This window comes from Passer montanus, unplaced genomic scaffold (assembly GCF_014805655.1).
Source record: "Passer montanus isolate IOZ18808 unplaced genomic scaffold, ASM1480565v1 scaffold108, whole genome shotgun sequence".
Taxonomy (NCBI): domain Eukaryota; kingdom Metazoa; phylum Chordata; class Aves; order Passeriformes; family Passeridae; genus Passer; species Passer montanus.
Window position 1 is genome coordinate 1,247,920 of NW_024357392.1, and position 25,947 is coordinate 1,273,866.

Consider the following 25,947-nt stretch of genomic DNA (forward strand, 5'->3'; position numbering starts at 1 on the left):
GCACCCACCTTGGGCATTTCGAGCCTGGGCTGGGGAGACACCAGTGAGTGGCATGCAGGGCTGTGAGGAGGGCAGCGATGTGAGGAGGGCAGCGATGTGAGGGGGACCCAGTGCAATGGGACGTTGTGGAGCCCAGCGCGGTGAGGGGCAGGTGTGTGAGGGTCTGTGAGGGGGGCAGCTTTTAGGGGTGGTCCCAGCGCTGTGAGGCGTAGCTGTGAAGGACTCCCAGCGCTGTGAGGGGCAGCTGTGAAGGAGTCCCGGCGCGGTGAGGGCTTGTGAGGGAGCGGCGCTGCTGTCAGGGGCGAGCTGAGGGGCTCCCCGCGCGCTCCCACCTCACGGCGCCCGCCTCGCGCCCGTCCCGCTCCACAGCGCCGGGGCCGGGGCGGGCGCGCGCCCCGCGCTGATTGGCTGCCGTCCCCTTCTCCGCCGCCGCGCCGCGGGGTCCGGAGGGGCAGTGATCCGGCCATGGCACGGCGCGGGCGGCGGCGCTGAGGCGGCTGAGGGCGGGGTGCCGGTACCCGAGCGGGCGCCATGCGGTCCCTGAACATCACCCCGGAGCAGTTCGCGCAGCTCCTGCGGGACAACAACGTGACGCGGGAGCAGTTCATTGCTCTCTACGGGCTGCAGCCGCTGGTGTACATCCCCGAGCTGCCGGGGCGCACCAAGGTAGCCTTCGTCCTCATCTGCGTTCTCATCTTCGCCCTGGCGCTCTTCGGCAACTGCCTGGTGCTCTACGTGGTGACCCGCAGCAAAGCCATGAGGACCGTCACCAACATCTTCATCTGCTCCCTGGCGCTCAGCGACCTCTTCATCGCCTTCTTCTGCGTGCCCTTCACCATGCTGCAGAACATCTCCTCCGACTGGCTCGGCGGTGGGTGCCGGGGCCGGGCCGGGCGGTCCCGGGCCGGGGCAGCGCCGCCGCCGGGACCTGCGTTCCCCGTCTCTGAGGGACCCTTCCTGCCCCCTGTGAGGGACCTGTTCCCTTCCTGCCCCGTGCAGGGATACCCTCTCCCTCCTTCCCTCAGGTTATGTCCAAACCACCCGGAGTGCTTTCCTGCTTGTATTCCTTCGAAGTTGCGGTGTGCGTGTGGGAAGCGGTTCGTTGTGTGGAGCTGGCCAGGGAGCCTCGCCGTACTACTTAATCTTTGGGGTTTTTTTAATTTTTGTTTGGGTTTTTTTCTTTCTTTTGTGGTTTTTTTTTTTTTTTTCTTTCTTCGCTAAGTAATGAAATCTGGCTGGCAAGTGAGGTATGAGTCTTTATGCCGCTTAAGTTCCTCTGACAGCTGTCAGCTCGGAGACAGTCCTCCTTAACCTTTTGTGAGGGAAAAGAATGTCCTCGAAGGAACAGGTGACTGAGGGAACGTGTAGAATTTATGCTGAAATAATGCATCCTTTTAATTTTTTTTTTAATTCATTTTTTTTCTTGGGAGCTCTGTTGTCTAGTCCTGTTGATGTGGAGAACCTTTTGGCAAAGCTTCCCTGATGCCTAGAAAGAAGGAATTTTTTTTCCCTTTTCTATGCATCCCAGTTCCAAAGTAGTAAAGAGCAAGCAGAGAAAGGTGCAGTAGAATTGTATATGGTATTTATTTTCCTGTGGTTTTTTTTTTTTTTAATTTAAACAGTGTTTGACAATTATAAGTGGAAAAATAAAAGGGGTGGTTTTGCAGCAAGTAACAGACAACATCTTGTACAATCACAAATTGAAATATTTTTCAGAATATTTCAGAATGGTCAAGAAAGATGTTAATAAAGTGACACACTGATATTTCAATTTCCAAGGCTTACTGTGCTTCTGTTGTTCAGAGACAACAGTGAAGGTTGTCAGAACGTGGAGATTTAATTGCAGAACTTCCCACAGACTACAGTGCTGGGTGGGAATTGACAGGTCAGAGGAGACTTGGAGCACATGTGAGAAATGGGCTTTATTACAGAAACTTCAATGAGAAGTGATGAATCCCAAGCTCCTGGGACTACTGATAGTAAGGACAACTGTGCTGTTCTCTTATGAGCTGTTTTGGGGAAGATAATCTTTGTGGTTCTTCTCTCTCCTAAGGAAGGCTCTGATCTGTCAACCTGACCAAATATCTGCTCAGAATCAACTGAAACCTCCGTGTGGGGTGAATTACAGGAGATAGGGCATGGGCTTGTGGAACAGTGTGGGAAAAATATGTATGTCTTTATTTACGCTCTGTTACTGAGGGTGCCTGACAAACATCTAGAAGTAGAGAATGTAAAAGGTCTGGCATAGTTACAACAAATCTCTTCAAATATTCAGTGTTTGGGCAGCTAAAGTACACTGTTTTCTGGGGATTACTGTGTTTTTTGCCTGCCCTCTTTGCTGTGCTAGGGCATTTTCAGTACAAGTGAATCCATATGTCTTTTCATCTGGTGAAATCATTACCTTGAACTGACACAGTGTTGGGAGGACATAATAAGTAATATCATGGATGCATGTTAACCCTTTCCTCTGGGGGATGGGGGGTGTGAAGTAAAATTGAGGAAAACAAATGCATGAACTGATGGTATCCCAAGGGTATCTGGTTCCTGATGCTTACAGGGTGAAGCGTGAGTGGTGTTTACAGTTGTGCTGCAAATCAGAGCCTGCCAGTTCTGGAGGAGTCTGTTCCTTGCTGGCTTAAGTGGTTAAATATGCCTTTTGCCTTTCATTTTGGAGCCTGAGAAAATCTTGTTCTCATCCACTGTAATGCAGCATCATTGAGTTGTGCAAGATCCAACTCTGTTATGAAGAAGGTGATTTGACTTGTGATGTATCCTTGGTGGACAAAGTGGTGCATCCTGAGACACCTGATGCTAGAAATTAACTGGGAGTTCTGAGCCTTTAGTCACTTTATATCTTGATTTACTTGCATCACTGAAACAAGCATGTGTTCTAGGTGATGTGAACCGAGATGTGTATGTTTTGTACTTAGAAGTGGTTGTTTATTTCCATGCTTGTATATGTGTGTTTGTTTCTTCCCCTTCTGAAACCCACAGAAGAATGGGAGAGGGGAGGAGAGGACTGCAAACACTGTAATGCAAACAAAAAACTAGCCACAATTTCAGAGTAGCTGAAGCTGTGACTTTTTCTGTAGTATTTTCACTCACACACTCTTAACTTCACCTGCAGTTAAAAATCTCTGTGTGCCTCACTTTTCCTGATGATCAAGCAGCATTAACACAGACCCTTTAACTCTTTATGGGTAACAACTGGAAGCAGCACCATATTGACTAAAAATAGGTTTGAACTAGTCCTGCTTTTGATTCCCTGATATCTTTAAGTAGCTGTGTGAGTTACTAGTGACAGCATATGATTTAATTTCCCAATTTAAACTTCGCAGCTGAAATGGCTGTAATTTCATGGGGAGCTTTGAATGAATATCCAGCACGCTCATCTCTCTGTAATTCAGAAGAAAATTAAGATTGTGGCTTTGTCATAAATGATCTCTGGGATCATATTAATTGATAAGAAGGATGAAATGGGAGCTCAAGTGGGAGTAAATGGATGCATACAGCAGTAGTGTGTCTTGGTGCAAGCTGAAGCAGTTGAGGACTTGCTCTCATGTAGTAATAGGTGGGAGGCAGCAGTAGTGGTCCTGTTGTAGTGATGAATAACAGCACCATTAAAGATAAATTTGGGCTTTTGTCTCTGGGTCAAATATTACAAGAGTTGCTTTGTTTCCTGACACTGCTTGGTAGATGAGTGTTGTCTTTACAGAGCTGCCTGGGCCAACGGGAGAATTAATTTAATCTTGTCTAATATAACAGTCCTGGTGAAAGATAAGGGCACAGCTCGAGCTTACAGTACAGCCAGCACTGTCCTACATCCTTGTGAATTTTGCATCTTCTCAGGTGGGATGTGTATTCTCAAGACAGGTGTCAGAGGGTGACTGTGCCTGTCACTTTGAGAGCAGTGAGTCATCTGAGGCACTCCTGAATACTGAGGTGCCCTCATGTATCTTGTCTGTCCTCCAGCTGCCCCTCAGGAGAGAGATGGGTCTTCTGTATGTTGCTGTCACATCTGGTGCCTCATGATGTGACAGCTTCCTCTTCTCTAAAGGCTTGGTGAAAAACTGACACCTTCCACCCAGCTGAGTGTTTAAGGTGCTTTCTCTTACTTGCCAAATGTCTTGTGTCCAGTGTGTTACCTTAGAACTTCCCTGTGTGAGAACACATAAACATTCCTCGCTGAGGGATGAGAACTAAATCTTGCATCTATACCAAGAACTGATGTAAAACTATGCATTGCCCAGATATGCAACACCCTTAGGGATATCATCTGTGTGATGATGACTGATCTGTACTGCCCCAAGTTACAAAATGTGAGAGAAATCAACTTGCTTGCTTCAAGTGATGTGGAGAGAGCATATTACAAGCAGTGTCAGAAATTCTAGTGCAAGGGCATGATCAACAGCATTTTACCAGAGGAAGGAGCAATTTAACTTTTATCAGAGAAAGGTTTCAGGCTTTTGCTTTTGTAACTCTGATAAAAGAAGCGATATTTGAAATGACTAAATCACAGTTCTAGGCACAATGTCCGATAATGAAGGCATAAAACGCTTACGGGAATGCCATTTATATTTGCAGTTTCTGAATGTGTTATTGTTGGGAAAACTATTCACTGCTTGAATAATCAGTGCAGGTTTTAGCAAGCAGTGCATAAGGAATACTTTAAGCCTCTTGAAAAAGAGAAGCAATTAGTTATTTTCATTCCCAATGTTCTGCTGCAAATGATTTTCTTTCCCAGTCAGTTTTAGATGCTGCAGTGCTGTCTTGACTAACAGTCCCTTGGAGGTGTTCTCTGAAAGCCTAACACTGTAGAAATTTAAACATTTTGATACATACTTAAGATATTATTTAAAGTGTTATCATTATTTAAATTATTCAGAAGAGTCAACACTTTCCTGTACTGCCACCAGTGCAGAAATTAACGTAGTTCCAGTGATTTTTGGGATGATCCCAGCACTTTAGGCTTTAACCCAGCACTGGGAAAACTTATAGAGTGAGATTTCAATAACCTTGATTGAACCTCACTGAAGTGGACTTTTATTCTTTGTGTTAGTCTGTCAGTCATATAATCTCCAAACAGCCACATTTTTGTCAGCTGGATTATAACAAAGATTTAAGGTAGTATATTCCTCTAAAATCTTCTGTTACTCTGTGTTAAGTCTGAACACAAATGTGAAAATTCGCTTGAAATGGTTTTAATGTATATGTTTGACACAGCTGGCTTTTTGCCTTTCTCAGTCTTATTTTAATTTCACTGTATTTACTGTGATGTAGTAGCGTAATTAATTTTTTTCCTCAAAACTTACCATGTCTTCCTTATAATGAAATTTGGCACTTTTTTCCTTAGTTTTTCCATAAGAGGCTTTGAACCAACAGACACTTGAGAATGGGGCTGTATCTATTTATTCTTGCTGCAGGTGAAGCCTGTTCTACACAAATGGATTAAATATTAAGTGAAATGTGCATGCATTGTTCTGAAATAATTACCTTATTTCACAGTAAATTTAATTTTCCATGTGTAAAGGCCTGTTAATATTTGTAATTTGAAAATATCAGTTATATAATTTAACATATTGAAAGATCTGGAGAAAGTTTCTAGTAATTATCTAAGCAGCTGGGAATGGCTATAGATTTATAAATAAAACTATGGGTTTAAAAACTAAGAAGAGGCATGATATGAAGAACACTCACTATTCTGCCAAGTACAAGGACTCAGGATTAAATCCCATTCAAACACAGTAAGGATGGTGGATGGATCTCAGGTGTGTTGATGGCAGAATTCCATTGAAGTTGATGGCTCTTCAGTTGGCCCTGACATTCTAAACAGTTTATTTCCTTTTTTTTCTCTCTAAGCGAATCTGTTTTAAACACTTCTGTGAAGGAGGGTCGACTGCCTCGCTCAACAGTCTCTTAACCTTGATGGAGGTTTGAATTTCAGGGCTCTTGAAGGTCTCGTGATTTCAGAAAATGGGAAGCATTTGTGTAGTGAGTTACAATTCAGGGCAAGCACAAGAGCCCTGAAGGGATATTACATTGTTAATAACAGTGACACCCAGAGACCCTGTGCATAGTGGTATCCACAGCTTCAGGGAAGCTGAAGTTCTGTTCTGTTTTTACTTTTTGATAAGTAGATGCTTTTTAACTAGCTTTTACCTATTATTCATTTGGAAATAGGATGGTGTTTCTCATTCATTGGCTGTTTTTCTGTGGCCTCCAAGTCTCCAAAGTGTGTGCTGTGTGCCTCAGAAAAGGTGTTTCTATTCCAGCCAACTGTGTCTAATGGAGAATATCCTTTTGCTTCCCATTTCTGGAAGTGCTAATGTCATTTGTCCAGCTCGGTAGGCTCAACCTGCAGGCATTATGTAGACTTTTGCTTTTAGCTACTTTTGTATAGCTTAAGTGCTTACTTTTTATGTGTTTGTCTTCAAAAAGATGAGTTAGGGGTTTTTTGCAGCCTTGTCTCCTGGGAGTTCAGCTCAAGGCATGGTGAGTGGTAGTCTGTGCTCTTTGACAGTGTGGTTGCTGGGAAGAAAGTGAGAAGACATCTGTAAAAAAAAACAACAATGGCCATCTGGGAATTTGAGAGTTCTCTCCAATTTGGGGTGTTCCCTTTCTTCTTTGAATATTTGGGCACCAGCTGGTTACCCTGGGATGCTGGGACTTCAGTGGAGGAGTAGTGCATTACAGGGAAATCCCTGTAAGGCAGGTATAGGTCAAGTGGATTTAATTTAAGTCTGGCCTTTTTCAAACTGTAAGAAGTATCCGGTGATGAAAGTTTGGGTTGTTTTTTTAGCTTTGTTTTGTGTTTGTTTGCTTGTTTTCGGTTTTCCCCCAGCTTCAGCACTCCGACTTGAACTCATTTCCTTAGTGAAACAGGAACTGAAACATTTCATTAACAAGTTTGGCTCTTCTGTTTGTTGTTTGTAGCAGGAATCCCTTCTAACTTAGTGAAGCAAAAATGTAAAACCAGTTCTTTGGTCACATTCACCATTTGCCATGTGCAGAGTAGGTAGGATTTGAACTTGCTTTTGGTTTTACCTCACAACAGAAGTTTAAGCCCACTGGGTGAAGGATGTGAATTTGACAGAGTGGATCTGGTGCTGTATGTGCAGCACATTCTGTACTGAGTGTAGTGAGAAACTGATGGGATGCTGAGTTAGTAAAATATTGGCTCTGTTTCATGAGGCGTTTCCTTAGGCATTACTGATGCCAAGGAAGGAGCGCGGGGAATTTTATTTCATAAATTGCAGTTGATACAAGATGTGAGGATGTCTTGTCTTGCTCTTCAAGATGTCTTGTCTTGCTCTTCCTGATGCCCTGGAAAGGTAGATACTGGGTGAAAAAGAAACATGCAGCCCAGTGCCCCCTCAGCCATGCAATTCCTACTGGCCATGCTAAGATTTCATTCAAGGAACTTGAAACTGGGCTGCATGGTGTGTTTTTATTCTGGTTTAAGCCAGATCTGTGTGCACATCCATCGTGTTGCTGATGTTGAATATGTGCTTGAAAAGTGTTTCATTTCCACCCGTTGCTGTTTCTCCTCTCCTTCCCTTTGTGGAGCCACAGAAAAAGGGATTTTTGGGCAACTAGAATTGGCAAGACTAGTAACAAACCAGTTCCTTCTTGTAAGCTAGAGTGGCTTCTGGCCTGGCCTATCAAGCAAAAGTTTTCCTTGTTTCTTGTTCCCTTCTTGGAAGGTAGGATTAAGTTTTCGGAATTTTCTGTTTGTTTTCTGTGCTGTTACTGCTTAAGGTATCCATAGCATCTTAAAGCTTGACTGAAAATTGGATCAGATAGTTCTTAGGCTATTTTGGGTTTATGGATTATATCTGAGTAAGGTATAAATAATGGTCTAGTAAGGGCAATACCCCTGACTGTTGCTGAAATGAATAGCTGGTACTGAACTGTAAGACTGTAAGGGAACTGTGGAAATATGGACAGAGAAAATTATCTCAGGGTCAAAAAACAGATAAATGAGAAGTAGATTGGGAAGGGCATTAAGTTTTTTACAGAATTATTTATATTACTTTCTAAGATGGCTAGGACTTGAGAATGGGTAATGGAGAATGACTAATACGTTAAGAATTGAATATGGACTTTGGAAAGCTGTGGCAGCAATATAAGTTGAAGTTGCATAAACACAATAGGAATCTGTACAACTTAGAAAATGCAGGCAGGAAATTGAATTTGTTTTGCACAGTGGCACTGTCATAACTTGGTAATCAACAGAGAGGGAGACTTGGAGAACAGAAGGATGATGAAGAGGTTGAATTTTTCCTCTTATGCCTCCTCCTCTATATATCTCACTTGACAGGATGATGCATTAAATGCTGAGGTGTACACATAGAGCGATATATAAACGAGCTTAAGGAATGTGTTTGCAGCAGCAGAAAAGGCAAACTTTAAACAGGCAACACTCAGACCTTCACAAACTAGAGAGTAATCTGCCAAAATGAAAAAATAATAAATGGCTCTGTAACTTGACATGTTTGAAAACAGATGATGGAAGACTTGGTCAAAAGTGAAATAAGAGTAAGTGTAAGACTGGTAACAGGGCAAGTGAATGCATCCTTAGAAATCTTGGCTTTGCAGATGGATACAATAAAGAATGGCTGTGGAGAGCTGCATTTGACAAATGGCTTAAATAGGTGACTCAGCAGTTTAGATGTTACAATAAATCTAAGAATCTTGGTCTGTTGTTTATAGTAATGGTGTCTAGTGTTAATAGCTGTTGTATGTCTTACTGATTATTGCAGGTGCCTTCGCTTGCAAGATGGTGCCGTTTGTTCAGTCCACTGCTATTGTAACTGAGATTCTTACAATGACCTGCATTGCTGTGGAAAGACACCAGGGAATTGTGCATCCCCTAAAAATGAAGTGGCAGTACACCAATAAAAGAGCTTTCACGATGCTTGGTAAGATTTTAAGCATCTCCAGTAATTGTGTGTGAGAAATTATCTTCAGTGAGGATGGCATGGTATCCACAGATATGACCAGTGATTCAGAGGCAGAGTTAATTGACCTTTAGAAAATAGCTCAGGGATAGTGCCTCCAAGTAAAGTATTCACTAGCCAAAACTCTCACAAGGGACTTAGCATCTCTGAAGTAAAAAATGTACTTAAAAAAGATAAACCTTTAGCAGCCATTTCTTTTTTATTTTTTCCAGAAAAGTTCAAAATGTACAAGCACTGCTTAAGAAATGTCACAGGGAAATGATCCTTCCATTGTTACACAAAGAGGTTTATTTAATGCTCCTTATGCAGATTAAGTGCTTTTCCTGTGGAATATCAATACATGGTGGTAGTTTGAGAGACAGAAAGCTGATGTCAAAAGAGCATGCTGTTATTGATGTGAGTGTTGGCTGATGAATGCCTCATAGAAAACTTTGTTCTTGCTACAGTTTTCTTCCTTGCCTGATTTTTCAAAGCTGTTGAACTGTTCATACCAAATCCTGCTTGTTGGACAAAGTGTGAAAAAGTGTATTTGTTTACAGGCATAGTCTGGTTGCTGGCTCTCATTGTTGGGTCGCCCATGTGGTACGTGCAACGGCTTGAGGTAGGTTGGGTCAAATGGGGATTTGCTTATTAAACTCAGTCCTTGCTGGATCTTCCTATACCTTTAGGTGAAATTGAATCAACTCCTGTGAAATTAGAGAGGGATAGGGGAGGTGGAGCTTTGGTTATGTGTGCCAGCCTGGGAAAGGCTAAGGATTAGAACTTGCATGCACTGTGGAAGAGGGAATACAAGCAGGGACTAGTCATGCCTATTCTCCCTAATTATGTCCAAGAACAGAAATCTGTGACTTCCACTGTAGCTTTCTTTTGGTTTATAGGCGCACTGGCACAGAGGAATAGAGGGCTTAGATTGCTGTTTCAGGATGACACAGTACTCCCCGAGATCTGGAAAAACTGTGCTTAGTTTAGAATTAATTAGCTGCTCATTATAGTTGATGAGCTACCACACACGTTTGGAGGTTAGGCAGGAGGCTTGGCAGAATCTGCTGCTTCTGAGTCTGAATGTTAATAATTTTCTTGTTTTTTCAAGTGGCTAAGTATAAGGTTTCTATACATCCATCTTTACTTGCAAAATGTGTAGCCAAGGTCTCCTTGAAGTGCAAATCAGAGCATCTCCCAGCCTCTCTTTGTCAATTTGGATCAAACTCTATATTTGATGTGGAAAAGTGCCTGGAAGAATTTTGTCACACTGAAAAAAATCTGTTGAATTTTGGTTGTTCCATTAAGAACAGAATATCTGAATGTGCTTGGGTTTTACACTTGGGATAAACACCTTAGTGACTCATCTTCTTTACGTTTGTTACAGGTTAAATATGACTTTCTATATGAAAAAGTGCATGTTTGTTGCTTGGAAGAATGGGCCAGTCCCATTTATCAGAAGATCTATACAACCTTTATTCTTGTTATACTCTTCCTTCTTCCACTGATGCTGATGCTCTTTTTGTACACTAAAATTGGCTATGAACTCTGGATTAAGAAACGAGTGGGAGATGCTTCAGTTCTTCAAACCATTCATGGGAGCGAAATGTCTAAAATATCAAGGTTTGTAAGCAAAATGCACTTGGAACTTTGACTTGTAGAAAGCTTTTTTCCTGACTTTTTTATTCCTCTTGAATGAAGTTGAAATGTCTTGCAAGACATACTAATGTCATGCTGCAAAGTGCTCTGCTGTCCCAAAAAAGAGAAATAAAGTGCTAGATTTGTATGATGATGCATTTTTTCTTTCCAAGGGGATTGTGTACTTCTGAGCTTTCCTTGAGGGTTTTATTTGAATCTGCAGCCATCAGAACACAGTCACAGATCTAATGTGAAGAGAGATATGTAACTGCCAGCCAGTTCCCAGTGTTTCAGTGTGGAATTCTTGCTGCAATTTCAGGAAGAAGAAGCGAGCAATTGTTATGATGGTGACAGTGGTGTTTCTCTTTGCAGTCTGTTGGGCCCCTTTCCATGTCATTCACATGATGATGGAGTACAGTGAGTACCTGCCATATCTCATAGAATAAAGTCAGGGGTTTGGTTTTTTTTTTTAAGTAATGGAACTTCCTATTGTGAAAAGCTAATGATGCTACAGCATTCAGCTCTAGAGTACCTTCTGCTTATTAAAAAAAAGGAAAAACAGGAGTATTAGAGGAGTGAGCAGCTCTGTGTAGATTTTTTCTTTACCGTGTCTGTTATGCTGCCCTCATTTGATGAAAGGTTAAAAGGACTTGGCTGGAAGATAAAAGTTATTTCTGAGCATAAAACGTCTTGAAGTTTTAAATGATATTTAATTTAACTTAACTGTTTTGAGTTAAACTTAAAACGAAACATTTATCCCTTTTATTGAGGTAGGCATATTGGAAATATAAATACTGGATATCACAGTGATGATACCCAATGAATCCAGCTAGAGTTTTTTGGTGCTCTTTACTGCAAACTGTCTTGGAAATGCCCTCAGTGCTTGTTCTGTTGGCTTTTTTTGCTATTTGCCTTTTTCTCTGGAGTCTTGCACTGTTCATCTCTCACTTCCTCCATGGATACTGGAGCAGCGTATGTGCAGAAACAAGAGGAAATTTTCAGTAGTTATACTCTACTTTCTAAAGGCAGGAGCTGTTTCTTTGTCTCCCATCACAAATAAGATTGTAGCAGATAAATCAATAGTTCAGCCAGTCAGCTTTTTTGCTCATAAATTTTCTTTATTTTGATTCTGTTACTACCTGCATACAAAGCAGGACTGTGTGATAGTTCTTGATTTTATCTTGTTGATGAAACTCAACTGCTAATGTTAAGAACCTCCAGCATAGGTTGTTTTTTTTTAATTTTAAAGAAAAACATCTAATGCCAAACTGGATATAAACAGGCTAAGTAGTAAGCATTTATGACATTCTGTGCTTACAGCATATTTCTCTTTTCCTGTCCAGGTAATTTTGAGAAGGAGTATGATGATGTGACAATCAAAATGATTTTTGCAATTGTCCAGATCATAGGATTCTTCAATTCTATTTGCAACCCTATTGTGTATGCTTTCATGAATGAGAACTTCAAGAAAAATTTTCTGTCTGCCCTCTGCTTCTGCATTGTGAAAGACAACACATCTCCAAGCAGGCAGCTTGGGAACTCAGGAATTACCATGAGGAGGCAAAAGCCAGGTGCATCTCAGAAAGATCCCATGGATTCGGACGAAGGCAGGAGGGAGGCATTCAGTGATGGCAACATCGAGGTCAAGTTCTGTGATCAGCCAGCTTCCAAAAGGAATTTGAAAAGGCACCTGGTCTTGTTCAGCTCTGAGCTTACTGTGCACTCTGCAGTAGGAAATGGACAGTAGCATCACAAGGGGCATGGCAATGGAGAAGTCATTCTCTTTAAGATCATTTCAATAAGCCATTTAAAAGAGTTTGCTGCTTTGCATGCTGAAATGAGGGGGGAAAATGATGTGTGGGTTCTAATAATGTTGGGATAGTGTCTGAGAAAATATAATGCTTATTTTATAATGACAAGGAGTAAAACTTTGGAAAACAACATTGTGTGATTTCCAGGAGAAAAAAAAAATTTCTTCCTGACCTAATTTAGGGCTTGTTTGCCCTCTGCTTTAGGTAAACAAAACTGCTGCTTGCTCCGTTTATTGTGTGTCTGGACTGTACACAGCTGAATGCCAGAACACAGGAACTATGGAGAGAATGTGCACCTTTTTGGGACAGCTTGGAAGGCTGACATGGGGATGACATTGTAAGATTGACTTTCTGCAGCTTTGAGGACAGAGCAGCTTCAGATCTGAGTTCAAGAAAGATGGAGCCTGAGATGCAATTCTATTTCAGAAAAAAGAAAGGGAATATGAAAGAGTTATCCAGAACATGACTCTGAAAAGATTTAAGATTTAAACACCACATGCATGTTCAGATTTTGTTAACAGGAAGCATATTAGTAATTAACAATGCATGCATAATTACTGTGCTATTTTTTACAGGTTTATTCTTGGGTACAAATTTAAATACAATTGTACTGCCCTGCAAACTGCATTGTTCTTCTGAAAAATGAAGAAGCTGAAAAAGTGCTGAACAAGAAAGTGCAGGAGGTGTGGTCTGTAAACACTGAATTAAACTTCCAGTCATGCTTGGACATGTGACTCTCAGGTTGCAAGGGTGGTGTTGCCATTTTCTGGTGGGTTATAGGGGCCTGATCCAGAGCCTGTTGGGACTTCACAGAAGACTTTCAGTGGAATATCATGGTCTTTTGACCAGACACTTCTCTGAGAACATGCTTGTATTTTTGTCTGTCCATCATCTTCAAAGGGGATTAATTGCTGTCTGAGAACTGGGCCAGTGCTTTGTTATTTTAGACTTCACTGTAAACTAGGGGGTTGTTATCCATATAAATTCTCAATGTTTTTGCTCTCAGTGGGCCAAACTGCAAAATTGCAAAGGTATGTTTGCAAGTGTGGGACTGGGGGAGAAGTGTGATCTGAACTGGTACACTGGGATCCCATAAATGAGGCCTTGAAATACAGAATTTGCCACTCCAGCTGAGGTTAGGTTGGATCCTTTAACAGCCTGTGAAATGTCAGTGCTCTCTTCTGTCACTCCTTGCCTCACCTGTGGGACCTTGATGCTGCCTTGGCAGTCAATTTAAAATTATTTTACATTGCTACTTTACATTTCACTGTAAATGAAAACTTAGGGTAAAATATCCTTGTATAATTTAATCTGATTCTTCTCTAATGTCTACAGATTGCAATGGGTTTGTGACACACTTTATTTACATGTGTTTTTTTATATTCTATATGATGCACTCTTGTGCAATGACAGAAAGCTCCTGACTTGTCCTGAGGGCCAGGAATTAAGAGCTTGTTATCATAGTTTTCCTCAGCAGATATAAAGTTTAACTGCCTGATCGTGAGAACTATGTGTTTGGATAGAATCTGTGACTGAAAACTAATTTATTTTAAGCTATTTATTTATTTGCACTGCTAATTTCAGTGACAGATTTTAACAGACATTTAACCAGAACTTCCAAGTGTCTTTGTCTTTGTTTGTCTTCCCTGCTTCTGTTGTCTCATAAAATGTTGTGTCAATTAATAACTGCTGTAGTATTAATTTTGTTTTCATTAAAGTTCCTTTATGGCTTTTTTGGTGCTGTTTTGCACTAGGGCATATCTGCTGTAGACTTCACTTTGAGTCTCTCTTTGTTTAAAGATTCATGTGAGCTTATCTGTGCCTCTTTTGTGATGAAATGCCAGTCCTGTTACAGGTGCCAGCTGTTCCTGTAATCCTGAGAGCTGTGATTTAAAGGACTTTACAGAGTAAGGTGAGAAAGAGGAAGAAAAGTCCAATCTCTTTGTAGAAGAGAAGTGATAAATATTTCAGCACAGATGTGTGGGGCTGTAGTTAGATTAAATATAAACAAAAATACAAAAGACAGTTCTCCTGCTGTTCTTAATGGTAATTATATTATTTGTGCATTTTTGACAGAGTAGTTGTCTTGAAGCCAGGTAATCTTGTCCTGACTGCAGGGAATAAAAGATCCATTATTGGCATAAGCACCACCAGGATTTTTCCCATGTTCTTTAAACCTGCCAGAGCTTCAGCTTTGATTTAGCCAACAAAACCAGTTGTGCTGTTGAAGTGTGTCAGTTTTGAGTCCAGGCTGGTTAGCCTATCCCTTGCAGTGGCTTCTACCCTGTGTGTGGCTGTAGGACAAGCCCTGCTGTCCCTCAGCCTGCCTGTGCTTATTTCCATCTTCCAGCAACAGAATTGCATGGTTCATCTGATCACAAAAATATTCCTGGCTAATGAATTTATCAGAGAACATAAAAAAAATAACCATGCTCATTTCCCTAAACAGCATATCTATCAAAGCTGTCATGTTCTTTATGGAAAAATGTTTCTTCAAGTTTTTTATTATGTTAGTTAGCAATTACTTATGTCTTTGATAAAATTAAAGAGAAACCTCTTTTATTCTCAGCTGCAAGAAGCTAAGCCTTTAAGTTGCAGTGAGATGATGCCAGGGACTGACAGGCTGATGAAGACAGGAGCCTGAAAGGACACATTCAACTGAACAGAGACTCTGGAAATTGAATGAATGAGGAAAAAGTGTCAGATGTGTCAGCTTGTTCAACTTATACCAGAGTATTAACAAGGAAAACAGTGAGTAGAAGGGACTGAACCCTCTCAGTAATTGTAACAGTAGCAATTAAAAAAAAATCCAATGTCAGCCTGTTCCAAGGAATAACCAATTGCCAATGATTGCCAAAGCAGCAGAGATGTGTGATGTGCCTGCATCCAGGGAGTAAGTACATAAATTCTCAGCCTGGAGATGTGTTAGCCCTGTCTGTGTGCTGCTGACAGGATTAGCTCATGTGCTGCTGGCAGTCTTGGGGTATGGTAGAAGCCATTGAAAAAGTGATCCAGCCGAGTGAAAGGGACACCTGGGAGATCAGAGAAATATATTGCAGAGGAGATCTAGATGATTATTTCCCGGGGGAAAAAAAAAAAAAAGTAGAGAAAAGGATTTAGTAGAGCTGTTGACTTGGAGAGATGGGAGAGCAAGATAATCATGGCAAGCTATATTTTTGTATCGATTAGAGTTGATCTGAGTGTTAGAAAAGTTGGGAGAGTTTAGGAACTGTATTCATCGAGCAGATCTGTGAACAAAACAGCATCTCAGTGCACAGGGCAAAAGGCTGGGACAAATGGAAGCTGCCCTTTTGGTGCCTCTCCAGGTGGGAGCAGTGGAAAGGACCAGGAGCTTCGCCAGCCTGAGGAGGGGACAGGTAAATGTGGATTTAATGCACACTAAAGAGGTTAGGTTGGGTAAAGCCCTTCAGAAACACTGACAACAATCTCTTTATTTCTGTTTATACTCCAAGTCCTGCTTTACCCTTCAAAATTGGCTTCCAGAAATACTGCTGGACATTCATATCACCATTAGCTTCCTCTGTTGAAGCTCCAGTGAAGCTGATGGATTATGAAATTATTTTAAATGCTCTGGTGTGGTTTGAGATGAAGGGTCACATGCTGATTTATTATGAGTGTTTAATCTCCCCCCAACTCCTCATCCACATCAGTACAACAAAAGCTGCTCAGTCAAAAGCAGTAAAACCTGGTTCCTTTCATCCCAAAAAATACAGACTCACAGTCCTACAAGTTAGGCTCACACAATTTTTGTTTTGCTGCAAAAGTGCTGTCCTACAAGCCAGGGTTGTTTTTGAGGTTTAAGGGTATTTGTATGTTAGTGCTTTCATAAAAGAAGAAATCTAGTAGAGATACAAACAAACTTCTACAAATTGCATCTCTGCCCTGTAGGGTGCTTAAAATGCCAACCAAGACTTGAAAAGATGTCTTGCTGCCTGAAAAAGGTTGAATTTTGTTTCTCAGCCTCCTGTGGAGTATTATAAAGCTTTCTATGAAAAGCCCTTATTTCCTTGCATTTTCCTTTTTTTTTTTTTTCCCCACAAAGAAGAAACTTCTGCTTATTTCTTATTCTTTGGAGAAATAATCATAAAACCTTCTCCCCAAACATATTGTAGAATATATTCAGTTTATGATAGGGACACTGTCCTAAAATGACATGTGCTTGCATTGAAAAGCTTTTTTACATTAGCACTTTTTAGAGGAAAATGTTTTTATTTTTTTAAGTTTCTGTTGAAATCTCTTTACAACCTTCTAGTTTTTATTTGCTCTTTCTAATGCCATCACTAATTTTTTCTAAGTGAGTTTCACCATGGTTTCTCAGGACTCACTCTCTCAGGTGAATTTATGGTTCCCTTGGACATGGTCCTTTTATTCTCTCTCTCTAATATTTTCCTTGCTTTATTAAGTTGTATGGTCTTACACCATTTTTCTCCATGCTCCTGAGCAAAGCCTTAATTAATTGATTTAAAATTTATGGCACAGTCTCCATAAATCTCTTGTTATATCTTCGAAATTCATAAGAAAGCTTTCAGGCATTTTCAGTGCTCTGGGATCTGATTTGTAAATCCATTTCATTTTCCCATCTGAAATAGGCATCCTTGCTATTTGCGTTTATGCCACCTTGATAAATATTCTAATGTATGGACATAGAACTGCTGCAGGATAAGGGATAGTTCTCCTGTGGTATCACAGGTGCAATATTTTAATTTCATTTTCTGCCTCAACAGTTTGCTCAAGCAAAAATTAGTCAGGGTTGAACTGTATTTTCCAGTGTTGACAAATAACTTCTTCACTGACTTAATAAAGCAGAAGTGCACTTACTTACAGATCCATCAGACTGGAGGGGAAAAACATCTCAAATATTTTAGAAAAAAAGATCCTAAATAATCTTTCTACTTATCAAAGAAAAAGGTCAGCATGTTTGGGATTTTAAAAAAAATTTCTTCTTAATTTCTTTTAAAGGTGTCTTTCCCTAGTGCCCAGATTCTGCTGTGCAGGGTGAGGTGAAGCTGCTGACTGGAGTGTGTGGGAAGGGGCTGAATTATAGTTCTCAATTTGTATCAGGGCTGCTCTGCTTGTTGGCATCCCTGGGACCCTTCTGCTTTCATGGAGTCACTGAACTCTGCACATGTGTTTGCTGAAGATCCCTCTTTTTCACTATTTCCTTTTTTTTTTTCTCCTTCTGCTTTTCCTGAAGCAATTCCTTGTGACCCTATCTCTTTATACAGATTAGAATAACCAGGTAATTAATTTTGAGACCAAAGGGAATCAGCCCTGTGGTTCATAATGTTTATTCCATCAAGTCTGATTATCAGATTACAAACTGCATTTCTAGTCCTTATTTCAGGCACCCTTGGAAAGACCTTGCCCACACTGCTGGTTAGAGCAGACCTGCAAGTGTATATTTTATTTCTGAATTGACTTTATATATTGGCATGTTATTTCTCAGGCTGTTTATTGACATATTTCCATTTTAATATTTCTTTCTTTGTCTTTACAAATTTCTAATTCCTATGAAATGGAGCTTCTCAGTAATGTGCCAGCTGCACTGGGAGAGTTGGGGTTTTTTTTTGCTTTAAATAACAAGCATAGATGTCAGTCTTTATTGTACAGATGACAGCTAAACTATGGCTTGTAAAAAGGCCCAGTAACTTTCTTCTGGTAGCCTGACAACTCTGTGCAGTGTCTTTTGTGTGTGTGTGTGACAACAGAAATATAATGTTCATCTGCTTCTTGCCTCTAACACATGGTTTCCATAGAAACATCTGCTAAACACCCAATTTAGCTATTAGTGAGTTCAGTCCATAACTGAAGAATCTTAAAAACCATGCAAGCCTGAGAATAAACAGCTAGAAAATACTTTGTGTCTCCACGGGTAAAGTACAAAACACATCCTCCTAAACATCAATATTAAATATAATTTTCCAGTTTCATCCTCAGGCAGGCTTGAATTCTGGAGGAGCAGCTGTGTGGCAAAAACCCATGGGGAAGCTCTCTGTGGCTGCAGCAGCTCGGCGGGGTGGTTGTGGCCTCGCTCGGGCTGTAGATGGCACCGTCGCTGCACATGAAAACTGAGCTCTGCCAGTCCCTCCCTAGGAGGGAATTGTTATCCCGCACGCGTTTGGGAGCATGTATTTCATGGCAGGACTTGGTAAGGGTTTGATAGAGTTCTTTCCCTAGGGTTAGAGAGAAACATGGAGAGAGATGTTGGATTTTTTTTTTTTCCTTTGTGAAATAGTGCTTTGAAAAACAGTTGGAGCTCATGAATGAACGAGGACCAATGATATAAAGAACACAGTCAAAATTAGTTTTATTGTATCTTAGGTGGCTAAATTTTCATCTAGAAGTCATCCCTTTTGCTTTGCAAACTTGTTTGCCTAAACAAATGAGTACCACTTTAAGGTCTCTCTTGTTTTTGAAGCTGAGCATTTGAAATACAAATTAGTGAATGGATCTACAAAAAACAATAGAGATCAAGGTTCTCTGAAATCCTTCAGACAAGCCATTTCCAGATTCCCCTGAGTGTACTAAAAAGCCTGTAGCTGTAGGCATCTCCCCTCCCAAATCTGGGGATATAGTAGAGGAAAGCCAAAGGGGAAATGGAAAGGGGAGAGAAAAAAGTGTTATTTATTGGCAATCAGGAGAAATCTCAGTTCCTAAATGGTGAACTTAAAAATATAAAGGGTCTCAAAAGTTACTTGTTTTTGTTACAGTCTTCATTTAAACATTTTATGCACACTGTAATAACCTCTAAATTCTCAAGTGGAGTGGAAGAACTTTGCTGTCAAAGTTGGAAAAAAGAAAAAAATACCCTTGTGTAGGGAAACCAATTTAGCAGCCTGTCAAGATGAGCTGTAAAATACAAGTCTTGCCATAGTGATTTAAGGCTCCACAAAAACTAGGACAAATGAAAATATTATTATTTGCACTTCTTAAGAGTGTAAATGGAGGATAGGACTCCTGACTATCCAAGTTAACACAAACCATGAAAAAAATGGAAATTCTTTTCATAATTTGCTCATGGAATGATAATATTTTTCAGTGAGGTATTGATGTGTGTTCATAAAGTCTGAAGTAGAATAAACCCACTTAATTAGTGGAGGAGAGGAGCATAGAAGGACATAGCCACAAAAGTGATTTGTTTGCAAAATAACCTGAACATGCAAAGAAACTTTCTGAATTTACAGTAATCAGCTGTTTTGAATGGAAATATTCTATAAGCTTGTGAAAAACAGGGCAAACACTGGCTTGCCTTTTTTGGGAACATATTAATGTTAGTTTTCTTGGCATATGGTATTTTCCTCTCCAAAGTAAACTTACGGAGTAGCCGTGTTATTCCTTCCTGTTTTTTAAAATACATTTTGGAGATCTCAAATGCTCCTGGAACTTTGTTCCTGGAAGATGTGCTACAGCTGTGTGTCTGCCAGGCAATAGGCAAGGTAAGTCCTTACACCTGGTGTACTTGGAGCAGGTGAGTACTGAGTCAGCTGTGCTTCTGTTCACCTGTGAGTAATTATATCATCTTCTAAGGCTCCAAATACTACTGGTTTTTTAGAGATGATGAAAAATTAGATACTGAATTGTAATTTCTGCCTGGGAGCTGCATCAGAGATGGTTTTCAAATCCTAAGCAACCCTTCTCTCCAGTGAGATCTGGTTTGGGTTTTCGTGTTTTTTTTTTTTTTTTTTTTTTTAAATGAAAGGGAACTACAGGCAGGTGGTAGAAGGTACTCCCCTTCAATAGGGAGTATTTTCTTTTTAAATTCAGCACAGTAGTTTTGAATTCATGCTGTGTTGATGCAATGTTCAATAGAAAGGGCTTCATGATAACTGTAAATTAGGAGCAAGCACATAATTATATGTGATAGCTGATTTTTTGCAAGACATCTGTGTAGTTTGCATGGTTAAGTGTGAAGGATGGGCATGGAACTGTGAATGATCAAAACAAAATGAGACAAGCCATCTTTTCTAACACTAGTGTGGAACTGAGGCAGAGCTGACGACTGGTTTCATTTCTTTTTCTGTATTAGGGTGAATTTTTTGAGGTAGTTCATGAACAGTTGATGCCTGAAGTTGTTTGCATTTCCCATTGATCTGTGTGTACTCGGTTCATTTACTGTTCAAATCATCGCCTTGCTGCTCACAGCTGAAAGGCCCCGCTGCACCAGGAGCTCCTGCAGAGGCATTAACTCTTGCTGATCCCGTTCCAAAGCTGCCGAACATGTTTCCAAGGCAGGGGGAGCAAGGATGGGGAAGGGCATTCGAGGAGTATTTTGGCTGGTGAATCTCTAGTGACACCTTGTGGGATGTTTCACAGAATCGCCTTCAACTCTTTTTGGGAAGGAATAAACTGCAAGGCTTGTAAAAAGCTGCCCGAATAGTGAGATGCACTTAAAGCTCTGCACTCACCTATAATTAAAAATAAACGAGACGGGTAAAATTTCTCATGGTGAAGTTGTCCTTCCTTAGTCCATTGAGGTGTTAAACCGTTGGAGATATATATATATATATATATATAAAATGTGTATCTAGATAATATTATCCAGAAATAAAATTTAACTTATAGAAATAAACATATTCAGATTCACTTTCAAGTGAAACAATGAGACATGGAAATGTTGCAAATCAGTTGCACTGGCATGGTTTGGGTGTACTCACTACACAACTCATGGTCCTGCCTGGTAAAGGTTTGATGTTCTGAGGAAAAACTGGCCAGGAAAAATATCCCAAACAATTTTTAAAATGCTGTTCAAAAATGAGTTTTTAGAGAACTTTAATTGATATTTCATTATCCAATAATTCATTTTTAGAACCTTCTGGTGATTTTCACCCACTGATAAGATCTTTTTTCCTATTGAGTGATACTGGATAACTGTTTTGACTAGATGTGTTGAAAGGTTTTTATTTTTCTATTGCTTGCTCTCATTTTGTGGAGATGGCCAAGTCTGGGGGTAAACAAAATCTCCTGTAGAGAATGTAAAAAAATGGATCTCTTTTATGTTCTTAAAGTTCTGTGCTGGTTGCAGCTTCCCCCATCTGGCATTTCAAAATACCTTGCACTGGTCAGCAGATGAAACCCAGCTAAGCCTGGGGGAACAAAGCAGGTTTTTTTGATACAGACCAGTTTTTTTTAGAAAAATTTGAACCAAATTGAAATAATTTGAACAAAATAAAAATGAATTTTTATTGCGGGGCTTGTAGGTGTGGAGATTATAGCAGGAAAGATTGGAGATGTAGCAAGAAAAATTGCTGCATTAAGAGAATTTGAGAAAGAGGACTGAAAAGAGATTCAAAAAAGATTTCATGTTTCTTACTTGCTCAGAAGAATATTTCTTCTTCCTGTGCATAAGTATAATGAATGGAAATTTAACTTGATCCTTTACTGACTGAGAAGGAAGAATTGGAGACTTCTAGAAAATGTTGTGGGTTGTCTTCCAGCACAGCTCAGCTGAAGTGATTTTTTTTTTCTTTGTCTAAACACTCAGCCTTTCCTTCCCTTAAATGCCTGGTGCCTCTGGCTTTCTATCCCTCCTTAGCAACTGCAGGCTTCTGTGGAGTTGTGTGAGTAGTCCTTTAATTGGTGTCCTTGATTCCATTGAAGAGTGTTCTTTGTTTCCATGACTTTTCTATAGATGGAAGCACTGGACCAGCTGAGCCTGAGAAAGGTAAAAAAGGGTCTCTAACACCTGGATCTATGAGGCAGTCCAGAGAACCTCTTCTTTTCAAAGACTTTCCACAAAACTCTACTGTCAAAGAATAGCAGCTTTACAAAGGGGTGAGTTTGATCTCTAATTTATATAGTAATTAATAATACACAAACGATTTGGGGGAGGCTTTGGCCAGGTCTTTGCAGCTCCTGTGGAGAGATGAAGCTGTTTTACACCCCTTATATTGCTTTCCTTTTAATTCATGTATATTGATACTTCCTGCTTACTTCTTGCTTTCCATGCCTGGCACTTGAAAATGAGATATTTGAATTGCTGCTCAGTTTTGTGATGTTTTGTTTGCATGCAGATAGCACAGGGAAAGGGCAGAGGCAGAAGACAGATTGGCCTGCTGGTGTTGCCTCCACTTTCCATCTCTCTGTAGTGAAGAAAGAGAACTTTTGTAGCCAAGCTTAGTACAAAGCTGATACCTAAAGCAGCTCTTGTTGGGGGCTGAGTGCAGGAGGGCCTTGAAGCTGGGCAGCTGTCATTCTCTCCTGGACTGAAGCAGACAGGAGCTGTGACTTGGTGAGGTACCACTGTGGTCTGATGGCAGAACAACCCTGGGTTCAGGCTCTGCCTGCTGATCTTTCCCCAAAAAACGTGATGCTGCTGCAAACTTCCTGGTGTGCCAGTGCTCTGAAAGCCTCACCCACTGGGCAGCGCCCAGTTACCAACAATCCTGATTGCTGGCTGGCATCTGTACTCAAGGCAGGAGGCAGCTCCTTCCTAGGAGCAGCCTACGTAGGAAACAGCCCACGTAGTTTGCAACCACTCTCCTGCCTTCACTGTGCATGGAAGTTTATCTTTACTAGAAACAGTAACTTGAAAGTGGCCTTCATGCTTACTGAAAGCAGCAGAGTGCTTGGCTGTGACTCATGGAAGGAGCCCAGGTATTGGGGAATGATAGCATTTCCCTCTACTGCCTGGTCCAGCAGTTAAACCAAGCCTAGTTCTGTGTCAGGTACCATATTGAAGGTGATGTGTATGATGGCTCTGTCTCTGCCAGAATCCTGAATGAATCAAAAGCTCCAAAACCACTGCTGGCTGCTGAAAGCAGCTCAGTGTTGGCTCGGCTGGGTTTCAAAGTGAAGCTTCAAGCTCTGGTGTGTGTCTCATTTCAGTTTTAGAAGAACAAATCCAGTTTGGATTGTGAGCCTCCAGCTGAAATAAAAGCCATTTTTTTCTATAGTTGTATTGCCTCCCTGAAGAATCCTTAGTCTCCCTCTTTACTGTGATCTTTGATTTTTGCATCCTGTGACGTTCATTGGTGCTTTACTTCAGTAGGAAATCCCCTTTTTTTTAAAAAAAAAAGAAGCCTTGTGATGAGTCACTGCTGCTGTTTGCTTCAAACTGAAGGGGGTTCCAACTATGAAATTGTATTATTGCTAAAATAGAACCCTGTTCCATTGCGTAGGTTGCAGTTGAAAGCAGAGAAAGGTCTGGGGGAGTTGTAGGGTGAGCAAGCAGTGTTGCTGCTAATTTGTTTACTAGGGGCCTAATGGCAATTCCAGTAACAAGTAAGCAACTTAGGAGTCTAGTAGAGCAAAACCCATCTCTAGCTGAAAAGCAGTTCTGTATCTCTGAAGCTGAGCATAAAGAAGAAAAACAACCCCCAAACCATAATAGTTTGTTTGTTTCTAGCAAAGGCTATTAAAATCCATTCAGCAAGAAGCATAGTTTGGTTTGGGCTTTTTTGTGTGTCTGTGTATGTTCATTAGGGATTCAAAATTGAATTTCTTTAAGAATGGTTCTTTTAGATGTGGAAGATTGCTTTCAGTTTTCTTCCTTCATTATAAATCTGGCTATCCTCATATCTATATTATTGTTGGTTAAGCCCTGCTGCTTTAAGCTGCAATGTTCTGAAACCATAGTCTATCACTTTCTTTCATCTGAAGTAACTGCTGCAGAGCTCTGTCATGCTGGAGTTTTGACCAATTTCCAGATCCCTGTGTGTGCATACAGAGGATGGAGATTGTGATTTGAAGCTTACCTGTTAGGGATGCAGGTAATCTAGGCCTGCCCTCTGAATGCTGACTTTACACCCTCTTTCAGCTCTGGCTTTGCTTCCTTATTTTTAGAGTTCACTCAAGAACTTCTACAGGCTACACCAAAACAACCCCCCAAATTACCAGAGGCACCATTTAGAGGCATTTTGTATTAATGTGTTCAGTATTAAAATAGAGAAGGCTGTAGTTAGTGAGCATTGAAAAGGAACATGAGGCTGCTGATAGAGCCACAGTAACACTTGAATTTAAAGAGAGTCTCACTACTGGTTTTACAGCATATTGCTGGAAAGGAAATAAGTTAATAAAAGCCACAAAGATGTACAATTTCCCATGGCCTTTGACTAATGCTGTAAGAAAGAGAGCAGTTAAAAAAACACTCTGAGCTGAAGGTGGGGGGATTTCCTAAGGAAGAATGCTTAAGAATGCTTGGAAAGGGCCTTGCTCTGAACCAGACTGGGAGACACACAGTTCCTAACTTCCTGACTGGAGTGCCTGTGCTGAATGGGAGGACACAGCTCCACCCCTCAACCCCCAAAATGCCTTTGGGTTAGCATCTCTTCAAAGGTATTTCATGCTGAAGACTCAGAATCCCATAGCAATGCTCTAGAATGCCTGATTTGCTTGCTCTATAATGCCTGATTTGTTTGCTTGCCCTCAGGTAATGGTAAAAAAAGGCTGAATATGCTTTTTTAGTTTAGGTTGAACTAACCTTGAATGCTTGCAAACATTTAGAAGACTCACAAGTAGTAATCTATCAGACTCACAGACACTCTGTTGTAGTTTAAGGTTTCCTTCAAATAGGATGCACAGAGAACTGCAGAAGCTTAGAGTAAGGTCATGATTAATAGATGGATAAATATCCCTGCATTATAAAACAATCCTCAATGTTTAATGCTTTTCCTAGGTTATAATTGCTGGGGAAGTACATAAGGGAAGTAGAACTTTGTTTGCTACAACATTTCAGTGCTCCAAGAACTTGTTTTTTTCTTTTTTTTTTCTTCTTAAAGGAAAATGGAAAAATACCCCACCTTATCTCCTCTCCAGATAATGGCTTTTCCTTACATCATGTATAAAAATTAATCATTTTAACAACTTTTTTCTTTGCTGTTCAAAGAAGTTTTACATTTTTCTTCATTGTTCCCCAATGCCTATACACTGCCTCTGTCTATGTTTTATGAGTAAAATCTAAATAACACAAGGGTACAGTTTCCATAAAATTAAGGTAATATGAGGTGGAAATAGCAGCCTGAGATCAGGAGTTCCTTCATTTTTATAGTCCTTTTGGCTGGTAACAGGAAACAGCTCTAAGGCAGTTTGCATGTAGGATATATAGGAGTGTTTGCCTTTATAGATTTGTGTGTGTGTCTACAGGCTTATGTGATGGAGAGCTGCCTTAGGAATATTTGGATCTGGCTTCTAACAGCCAGAGAGCCCTCTCTTGTGTGGTTATTAGCTTTACCACACACTTGGAGAACAATATTGCAGCGTTGTAAGCAGATATTACTCTTGATTTCACAAAAAGGGAAAATTAGATTCATATGCTTCATGAGGAAGGTGGGGCAGACAACTTCTGCTTCAGTGCTATGGTGAATGCTGGTGCTTGTGGAAAGGTCATCAGATCCTCCAGAGAAGCTGGGAAAGAATACAGTTCTCATCTGAAGTGTAGATATATCACCTCTCCCCACTTTTCTCTCCTCCAAAGTGCCTTTCCTCCTGTCCACCAGCAGCCAGGATACCTCCTCTGAGGTAGCCTCACTTCTCTTTGCCCTTGCTCAGCTGCAAACCCAGGTGGAGGCATCTTCCTCTATTCAGCCACCTGTGCTGAGGAC

General features: G+C 40.7%; 2 protein-coding genes across 5 annotated transcripts in view; both read left to right on the forward strand.

The window, feature by feature from the left end:
- Positions 1-450: 450 nt before the first annotated feature.
- Positions 451-14,089, forward strand: QRFPR (pyroglutamylated RFamide peptide receptor). Of its 2 annotated transcripts, none has more exons than XM_039723082.1 (6): positions 451-871; positions 8,763-8,921; positions 9,500-9,561; positions 10,327-10,562; positions 10,950-10,994; positions 11,921-14,089. In XM_039723082.1, exons 1-6 carry the CDS (start codon positions 532-534, stop codon positions 11,922-11,924), a joined length of 846 nt encoding a protein of 281 aa, XP_039579016.1. In that variant the 5' UTR covers positions 451-531; the 3' UTR covers positions 11,925-14,089. The 2 variants fall into 2 exon arrangements, with proteins under 2 accessions (XP_039579016.1, XP_039579006.1); XM_039723072.1 differs by having other exon boundaries at positions 461-871; positions 10,897-10,994.
- Positions 14,090-21,725: 7,636 nt separating this feature from the next.
- TNIP3 (TNFAIP3 interacting protein 3) overlaps positions 21,726-25,947 on the forward strand; it is a 48,460-nt gene continuing 44,238 nt past the window's right edge. For 2 of the 3 annotated variants that reach the window (XM_039722841.1, XM_039722860.1), the window contains exon 1: positions 21,726-22,180. The gene's annotated coding sequence lies outside the window, so the exon portion shown is untranslated. The remainder of the gene's footprint in view (positions 22,181-25,947) is intronic. The other variant, XM_039722850.1, reaches the window with a different exon arrangement.

Coding starts and splice junctions, on each gene's coding strand:
- QRFPR (XM_039723072.1), top strand. CDS start 532: ATGCGGTCCCTGAACATCACCCCGGAGCAGTTCGCGCAGCTCCTGCGG. Junction 9,562..10,326: donor GGTACGTGCAACGGCTTGAG/GTAGGTTGGGTC, acceptor CGTTTGTTACAG/GTTAAATATGACTTTCTATA. Junction 10,563..10,896: donor GAAATGTCTAAAATATCAAG/GTTTGTAAGCAA, acceptor CTGCAATTTCAG/GAAGAAGAAGCGAGCAATTG.